Source organism: Monopterus albus, unplaced genomic scaffold (assembly GCF_001952655.1).
Source record: "Monopterus albus unplaced genomic scaffold, M_albus_1.0 scaffold40.1, whole genome shotgun sequence".
NCBI lineage: Eukaryota > Metazoa > Chordata > Actinopteri > Synbranchiformes > Synbranchidae > Monopterus > Monopterus albus.
Window position 1 is genome coordinate 5593472 of NW_018127920.1, and position 9774 is coordinate 5603245.

Genomic DNA, 9774 nt, shown 5'->3' on the forward strand with positions numbered 1-9774 from the left:
ATCACAGGATGAGATATGAGATATCTCTAAAATACTTTTGCCTGCTACCATGAAAGGCATCACAGGGAATGTGGCTACAGGCAAACAAAGGAGGATGAGTGCTATTGTATGAAATTATCTGCATGGAGAAATTGGGACCAACCTTATGACTCCAATATGTATACATCTATTTTACACTGTAACTGTAATGGAAAAGGCATGGAAACCATTTAGGTGCATAAAGTGAAACATTTATTCACTTTTTGACATTTGATTTGACAAACTTAGCTGTAAAAACACGGAGGAGGTGCACCTAAATTATACAGAAACTGGATGAAAGCAAAGTCAGCAGAACATAAAATGTATAGTGAAGTTTCAATCATAATGTAAACAGGTCTAAGGTGTTATAAGTGATTACTTGGAACTATCAAAATAGCTACACAGATTTTCCTACAGAACATCAAAGCACCACTAGAGAGAGATTCTGTGAATAGTGTGCGATCCAGACAGGTGGTTGTGCTCAGGGCCGTCTCATTTTCCAAAGCTCATGTCACCTCCACCACCTGCCTCAGTTCCTCTATGAGCGGTGCCAACTCCTTCTCTAGACTCATGATCAGACCTGAGGACACAAAGTGCACCATAGTTACTGCCAGTATGCTTGGTCATATACATAGAGTACACATGCATATACAGCATACACACATAGCCAGTACATAGCCTACATACATATACATATACACTTACACCATATATAAATATACTGTACACACAACACATACACATTCTATAGACTCTGGGAACCACAAGTAAACCTGCACTCAGAGCGAAGTGCTCTGTTAGGATGATAAGGCTCTGAGGTCTTTAAGATACGATGGAGCCTTGTCATTAAGGGCTTTGTATGTTAGGAGAAGGATTTTAAAGTCTATTCTGGATTTTACAGGGAGCCAGTGGAGAGAAGCTAATATGGGAGAGATATGATATCTCTTGCTAGTTCCTGTCAGTACTCTGGCTGCAGCATTTTGGATTAACTGGAGGCTTTTTAGGGAATTATTGGGACATCCTGATAGTAAAGAGTTACAGTAGTGCAGCCTGGAAGTAACAAATGCATGGACCAGTTTTTCAGCATCACTTTGAGACAGGATCCTCCTGATTTTGGCAACATTATGCAGGTGAAAGAAGTCCTCTATTGTAAATACAAGGGGAATAAGGGAAGCACCAGCACATTTTATTCTGACTTCAAGCACTGATAAGGGCTTGTCCCCCCTGCAGTGAGCCCTCAGCTCCAGCCCTGGACGTCAATAGAGCATTTTACTGCAGCACCAAATACAAACAGCAGAAACACGCAGAGAGTACAGCCATCAAAAAGTTCTATAGGTAACTTTTTTTGAGAAAATAAATGAAAATGAGATGCAGTGCAAACTCTAAAATGTGTAACATGATCTATGTGGAATGGATCTGATTTGGCTTTTTTTTTTTTTTTTTTATTGAAACAAAGTAACATATTAACAAAACAGTACCGAATATGTGATTGCAACAATTTTCCGGGAGAAGTGGTGCCTTATCTGACAGAAATGCAGAGGTGCCAATATATTTGGCCATGACTGACACACAAAATTTTAGTAAAAAATACTGGTCAGTAGCTCTTGCTGCTTTGGCCGATTTATGTGCTGTCAGGAGAACTTGGCTAAGATATCATGACATGCTGCACAGGTAGGACAGTCAGTCCAAGTTGTAGAATGGACGCTGTTTCACCCATCTGTGGTAACGTTAACATCGGTGCCTCGACTGGACGTCTGCTCCTTTGCAGAGTCAGTAAATCATTTTACCTCAACATTGTTCCAGTGTCATTATTGTCCAATCAGCACAACTTTGCCTGCATTTTGTCCTTAAGTAGGTAGGTTGGACTTTATTGATCCCACAATGAGGAAATTTCTGTGTTCCAGCAGCAATAGAGAGCAGCAACAAAACACCATAAGAACAAACACCACACTATAGCTTGAGTAACAAATTCCAAAGTACCTAAAACTAAACAGAATATAGTATTTGAGAGACAATCAAGAACAAGAATGATCCTCCCACAATTAATTCCTGAGAACAAATAAAAAATACCTAAGAACAAGACTAAATATAGTATTCGAGAGATCAAGCATTCAAGGACAAGAATATTACTCCAGCAATGGGGGAAATACCTGTATTTCAGCCATAAGGATCTCTGAAAAACTACTCAAAAATACCTAAAACAAGACAATATAAAGTATTCGAGAGAAATCAAGGACAAGATTTTACATATGTACATATTTACAATGCATTTTACCCCCAGGGTTTGAGTATTGCACCACTGTGTGGTGCAGGGGATGAGGGGTTATGCATGATGGATGTTAGTTTTACCAGCATCCTTCTGTCCGCCACCTCCTCAATGGAGTCCAGAGGGCAGCCCGGGACAGAACCAGCTCTCTTAACCAGCTTGTTTAGTCTCTTTCTGTCCCTGACCGTGCTACCTCCCGCCCAACCCACAACAGCGTAAAAAACCGCAGATGCCACCACATAATCATAAAATGACCGAAGGAGTGCCCCGCACACACCAAAGGACCTCAGTCTCCTCAACAAGTGGAGGCGGCTCTGGCCCTTCCTGTACAGGGCATCTATGTTGTTGGTCCAATCCAGTTTATTGTTGAGGTACCCCGGTACCCAGGTATTTAAAAGCGTCCACAATCTCAATATCTGAGCCCTGAAAGCTCACCGGCGTGACTGCTGTTGATTTCTACCGGGGGTCAATCACCATCTCTTTTGTCTTGCTGGTGTTCAGGACCAGGGGATTTTTCTCACACCACTCCACAAAATCAGTAACAACCCCCTATATCCCCCGTTTTTGGTGAAATTGTCATAAATGTATACATTTTATTCTATTTTTATTATTAAGATCACAGTTAAATGTGGTGATGTACTGGCCTATATTATATTTAGAGGTGTTCCTAATATTCTGACCTTCTCATACATGTATCTGGGGAGGACAAAAATACTGAGACACCGCTAAATATATTGTGTTAAAGTGGAAGTGTTGCATTGAATTACATCCAACAAGTGTAGCTAATAAAGTTGCTGGTGTTTGGCTGTGAGCACCAAAATATTAGGTATCCAAAAGAAAGTGATGTAGGGTTTACGACAGTAAGGAGTATTTGTGACAGTGGTGGACACTGCGCGGGGACACAGAGGGATCAGCCTGGAACAGGACATATGTTAATCTGACATCTTCTTAGCTCCTCAGACATGAACCATCCCTGTTTATTTATAATGGTATCTGTGCTTCACTCTCTTATTACTCTACACAATGCTTTCAGAGGAGTTCAAAAGCAATCAACAGTATACAGTAATTCATTTACAGATTTTACCTGTGTTGGCGTTGCTGCTGGCAATGAAACTGATGACCAGTGGTAATCGATTGAACTGCACAATCTGTTCAACACAGAGACAGACATGTTGGGTTGAAAAACAGACTTAGGGGAAAGAGGATCACTGTGAAAAACGTAAAGCACTACAGACGATGCAGGCCGGCGAGCACCTGACAGCATCCACCGAACACGCCTACGAAACAAGCCTTACGATGTTCACACAGGACATCAAATCCCTTTCTGAGTAGTTGTCATAGACAAGTGGTTCAGTGTTTTTCCGTTTTAAATTAATGCCTAAGGGCAGTTCAGAAATGAGCAGTAAAAAAATGCTTAGATATCATGACATGCACCAGTTTTGAAGAACAATGACATTTATGTAGTGTCTGATATTTGAGAAAATATAAGGGGTCACTACTTTTGCCGATTTTTTTGAATGTTTTCACTGTGCAGCACTGCAAATGTGTCCTTTGATTATATAGGTTAACATAGCTTTTCATTTAAAAAAGTACTTTAGGGGTCTCACACCAAGTCAAAAAACCTTTTAGTAGTTCCAAAATAAGTTATATATTTAAACAATTCTGAGAGAAAAAAAAAAAAAACTTAGCACGTGTACATGTCATGGACTTCAGAGGGGACCTCAGTCACATGTCCTTGAATGGGGTCCTTTAACTAAATCAAGTTGTCCATGGAACAGCCCAATTTAAAATCGGATATGGTGTCACCAGAGGATGTGGCTTCAGTGACAAAACATACCATGTTCCTAGAAATGTATGCATGAAAACAATTATTGAGATTTAATGAAGCAGACACTTCTAAAATTATCCCTGACGTATTTATCAATATTTTACACTTTTATTTTTGCCTGAGACAGTCACAGCGTAGGACAGCTTTGAGATTGGACAAAATTTTAAGAAATCTAATTATGAAGCAGTTTTTATAACAACAGGTTCGTGTAAAACAAAGAAATGTTTAACTATTTACTGCATTTTAAATGATGACAATGTTAATTATATTAACTTTTAATCGTGCGTGACTGAAAGTGCCATGTCACGTCAGCAACCCACAATCTTTCATGACACACTGTGCATTTCAGAGGTGGCAGAAATTGGACTTGTTACCGTGAAGATGGCATCTACCTGGTAGGTGTTGTAGTAGCAGATGATGCTTTTGTTCTTGGAGAGACCAAGCTTGCTGCCCTGATCTGTGGCCAGGGCAAAAGTGGACAGGAAGCCAGGCCTCAGAGCATGGACTGGGGCACTGTCATTGGCAACTGGAAGGACACAACAGCAATGTTATGGACTTGCCAGACAGTAAAGGGCTACTCCTCCTTCTGTTCCGGCCACACGATTAGCTTCAAATATTGTCTTATAAAATACGCAGATTGCAACTTATTCACTTTTATAAACTTATTCACTGTAATAAAGTAAGTTTGGCCAATATACAAGACAAAGACCTAAGGATTCAGAAGTGGTTTCCTACCTTTGATAACTGGGACACCATCCCTGTCTGTCACTACAATAGCATGAAGACCTTCAACACTGTAGAAGACAAATTTTACAAATGAAAACCTAAACACAATACAGGCTGACAGCTTCACTGTCAACTGTGACAAACATTTACCATTAGGCAGACATCCCACCTCTCCCAGAAGTTCCAGGAGACTCCTGCAGACTGATAGCAGCCCCCGTGTACAATATCACAGAAATCAATTTTTTTTAGCATGAGCAAACAAGAGAGGGAGAGAGAGTGAACGAGAGAGGGAGAGAGAGAAAGTATCCTCATTGGTCTCCGTTTGTGCTAAGTGAGCCAATCACTTTTCTTTGTGGGCAGGCTTTACATTCAACCTCTCTGTTCATCATCTTAACAAGTACAGAAGCCAAGAGGAGAAACTCTTGTGCTTTTTTTTGACAATGGCTGCTCCATGAAACGCCATTTTTGCTTCTACAGATGCACCCATCTTAAATTGTTGGCTGGACTGTGGTGTAAACGCTGAGTCAACCTTTGTGTCATGTGGACCACACTGAGCATAAAGAAAAGAAAGAAGAGCAAAGAATTGTCTGAGGGTCTGAGAATCACAATAGTGGAAAAGCCTGGACAGTCTCAAGGCTCCAAGTCCATCTCCAGAGATCTGGCTGTTCCTGTGTCCACGGTGCCAACATTGGCAAGACGTTTACAACCCATGGCGCTGTAGCTAATCTCCTTGGACATGGACCAAAGAGAAAAATAGATGACAGATTGTAACAAAGCAATGTTCCAATGGTGAATAAAGAACCTCGATTAACTTCCAAATAAAGTCAAGCTGACCTGCAGGCACAGGGTGCAGCGGTGTCAGCTCGCACTATCGGTCGCCATCTGAATGACAAGGGACACTATGGTCGGAGACTCAGAACATTGTCCCTACAGTCAAACTGCTTTGCTGCTTCAGCCACTGGATGTCTTGACTGTGTGTGTGGCATTATGAAATCTGAAGCAGAATGTCCTGTGGACAGATGAGACTAAAATAGAGCTTTCTGGTCGAGCACATCATTCTACTGTTTTCAGAAAACAAATTGAGGCCTTCAGAGAAAGAAACATGGTCCCTACAGTCAAACACGTGTCAGAAAGTTGGGTCTCCATCAGAGGCCGTGAGTCTTACAGCAGGACCATGACCCAAACTTCAAAAAGCACCAGAAATGGTTTCAGACAATGAGCCGGAGAGTTCTGAAGTGGCCAGCAACAAGTCCAGATCTAAATCCCATAGAGCACCTGTAGAGAGATCTCAGAACAGCAGCTGGGAGAAGGAACCCTTGAGACCTGAGAGACCTGGAGCAGCTGGCAAAAGAAGAGTGGTCCAGAATTCCAGAGAGGTGGAAGAAACTCACTGATTGTTTCAGGAAGTGACCGATTTCAGTTATTTTGTCCAAAAGGTGGGCTACCAAAGATTAAGTTGAGGGTGTCAATAATTCTGTCCAGTCCGTTTTTGGAGTGGAATGGATCAGATTTGGGTTTTTTGTTTCTCTGCTTTTTTGTGTTGTTCCAATGCAAACAAACTCACAGATATGCCAGCCCACACACAGACAATGCGGACAGATTAATATAAGAGCTTATTGGTTGTGTGACACACACCTCAAAAAAATGACTGAGCTTGCTTAAATAATGGACTGTAGCTCTGTACATGGATCAGAATTGATCTTGTCAAAAAATGCCTGGTGTCAGAGAGTTCTCCCCGAAAGGAATTTTTGTTGTGTGGGATGTCTGCATTATTGAACTGAATCATACACACCTTTGTAACTGTCTGTACAGATACCGCTTCAAATCCTGCAAACAAAAAAAGTATTAGAAAATTAACAAGTTAGGCAATCATCATGATCACTAAATGGTCACTGACCCCCTTACTTACAGAGGCACTGGAAAGACCATTTCAGACAGTAAGAGTTACATGGCTACATGGCGTTCTCTAATGCGGCCCAAACATCAGTCCTAACCTCACTGGCAGTTCAATGCCATCTTGTTTACTGGCTATCATGAATGTCTCATGACAAAGCACGGTGAACGATATCGTACACATCAATTCCACCACACTTGGTTAAACTAATGAGGAATTCATATGTATATCGCTTTTGCCACCAAACTGTATTTAGCTAAAATGCTGTATAGACCACACACATATATGAAGATTTATTTTGCTGTAAATAACACAAAATGTTGTTTTTGTTTCTTTGTCCATTCTAAAGAAAAGTAGATCTAACAGGAAGGAGAAAGAGAGACACATAATAAACAAAAGGCTGGTTAACTGGTGACACTTTCTCCTGTCATGCACAACACTTGGTGGCGATCGATGATATCTCTTAAAACTTACTGAGGATTAGCCTCGTCGAATGCCTGAATATCCAAACCCAAGGACGAGGTTGAAATAATTTTCCACATTGCCTGTTCGTTCATGTAACTCTGACTCAAAAGGAGTCACACTGATCCCAATCTGACCTCAGAGACAGTGTGACCTGACCTGTGTGTGTGTCTGTGTGCAGGTACAGACAGAATCAGCCTGCTGCACTGTCACACACCTACAGTATCAACTACTTTGATAACCGTTAAAGCATTGTGACGGCAGTTCTCGCTATTGTTTTACAAACCAGTCAGTTGATTAACAGAAAGTAATCAGCAGAATACTCCCCAATGAAAACAATCAATACTTACACTTGGATAAACAAAATAGCTCAGCAGAGCTCCACCTCAACCACACCGAGCAAATCCTGCTTTTACATCGATGCATGAGTGTCAGGCTGATAACGTAACGATATAATATGTAATAGTATAGGATAGATAGTGTAGCATTTTTATGCTCTGTGTAGCATATAACTACTTTTAATACTTTAATTAGTAATACTTAATTTTACTCAACACTTCCCGTGCAAGACTTTTACTTGTGACAGTGTATGGTATAGGATGTGAATACTTCCTCTGCTACTGGTGCTAACATGTAAACTAACATGCTTTAGTTATATAACACGTTACAGTTAGATACTTTATTTAATGTTTAGGCTATAATTCTGTTTATTCTTTAGTGTCAATCCAGCTCAATCAATTACCACAGTCACAAAGACCCTACTGTTTTCAGTCTTTTGAGGGTCGTTGTAGCTGATAACAACTGTATTTGCGTAATACCATATACAGCAATATTTTCAGACAGGGTTATCATACTGTGAAAATCTCATACCATTGCAACTCTACTCGTGGCTGGCGGTGCAGAAAAGGAGTGACAGAAAAAGAAAACACACGTGTTGGCTGATGCCAAGTGCACAAACGTAGCTACCAGCCTAAAAACAGTAAACCACTGACTACAAACAGCTGCTGAGAGTGATGATGAGTGAAGTAAGAAAGAGGCAGAAGCATCAGACAGATGAGTGCACAGGGAGCATCTGTGTCACTGACAGCTTGTTGTAAGTTTGATCATTGTAGAGCTGCTTGACTCACCGACATCTTAGTTAAATGGTTCCTGAGTGCAGTCAGTGTAAAAATGTTTAAAGCAATTGTAATAGTAAAGTTAAAACTAAATGTCTGCAAAGAGTGAAGAGATTTTGAAATATTTGAATGTAACGGCAAATAAATACAAACATTTGTACTCTGCGTTTTTTGAAAAGATGAGATTGGGCTGCAAATTTTTTTCTTAGCATATTTCTAATAAAACACTTATCACTTCTTTTTGCTATAATAACTGATCAGCAGCCAGGCAGTGAAACTGATGTGTGTGAAATACTGACAGTACCATGTAAACCTACTGCAAAAGACAAAGGATGGAGGAGGATGGGAAAGGAACCAGCACATGTTCTACATTCTGTTCAATGTTATTGTGTGACTGAAGTAAAAAGCATTGTGCATCAATGCATATGATCAGGTTGGATTACTTTAGAAATTTTTTTGTGTGTGTGTGTCACATGAAATAAAATGAATGGCAGGTATGTTGCAGAACACACCACACCTGTAGCTGCCTATGTTAAGGTTGGACTGTCCGTTCTGAATGTAATGACTATAACATTAGTCTGTATTTGATGCTTGTTTCAGGCCATACTCACGTCCGCCATGCTCTCAGCACTATCGAGAAACCCAGGCCGGCCGGCAGCTGCGGAGGGAAAACATGCTCCAGTAAACGTTCTCATCAACACAGAATAACTCAGATTGTCTGTTAGCTAACCTCGGCTCTTTAAAGTGAACAAACGTTAGCAAATTAGCAAGATGACTGCCAGCTGACGTTACTATCATAACTCAACCACCGACTGCTTGAATTAACCTCTGCGTGCAAAAATTATTTAGCAATTTATAAAAGTAAAAACTAAAATAAGAATGCGCATGATAACTGTAAACCGTATCACCTACCTTGTCTCAATCTTTAAGCTGACCCTACAACTAATAATCTTTGCACAAGTCACAATGAAGAAATGAAGGCTGAAAATCACATGACAGACTTGTTTTGTTTCCGGTTTTGTATCGGAACTTGTTCCTCTTTCTGCTCCGCCTTCTTCTTCTTCTTCTTCTTCTTCTTCTTCTTCCTGGAGTTTTATAGCGGTTGGTAAACAACAGCATTACCGCCACCAACTGGATATGAGTTTGGATCAGGAATCTTGCGTACTCTTTCGTAAATCTGATAAACATTTAACACAATAACTTAAATTCTCTCTATCAGTTTAGTTTTTCTTAAAAACTGAAATAAAACCAGAAAACATACATCTCCATATCTTCTTTGTAAAATGTCACACATATCAAACACCAGCTTTATATCTCTAAAATTCTGAATCTTCTGCTTCTCAACGTCATATTTTGTGCAGTATATCATAACATGCTCAACTGTTTCTTCAGAAATCACATAATCCAGTAACATGTTTACCCATTTTAAATAATGTATTGTTTAGTCCTTTATGTCCAAACTGTA

General features: G+C 40.2%; 1 protein-coding gene across 2 annotated transcripts; it reads right to left on the bottom strand.

Moving 5' to 3' along the window:
• Positions 1-208: 208 nt before the first annotated feature.
• On the bottom strand, positions 209-9363 carry lamtor3 (late endosomal/lysosomal adaptor, MAPK and MTOR activator 3). Of its 2 annotated transcripts, none has more exons than XM_020599399.1 (7): positions 9222-9363; positions 8921-8967; positions 6631-6665; positions 4848-4906; positions 4505-4638; positions 3369-3432; positions 209-598 (listed from the first exon to the last, which is right to left on the bottom strand). In XM_020599399.1, the coding sequence occupies exons 2-7, from the start codon at positions 8927-8929 to the stop codon at positions 525-527; spliced, it is 375 nt and encodes a 124-aa protein (XP_020455055.1). In that variant the 5' UTR covers positions 8930-8967; positions 9222-9363; the 3' UTR covers positions 209-524. The 2 variants fall into 2 exon arrangements, with proteins under 2 accessions (XP_020455055.1, XP_020455056.1); XM_020599400.1 differs by lacking the exon at positions 9222-9363 and adding an exon at positions 9040-9179.
• Positions 9364-9774: the final 411 nt, after the last annotated feature.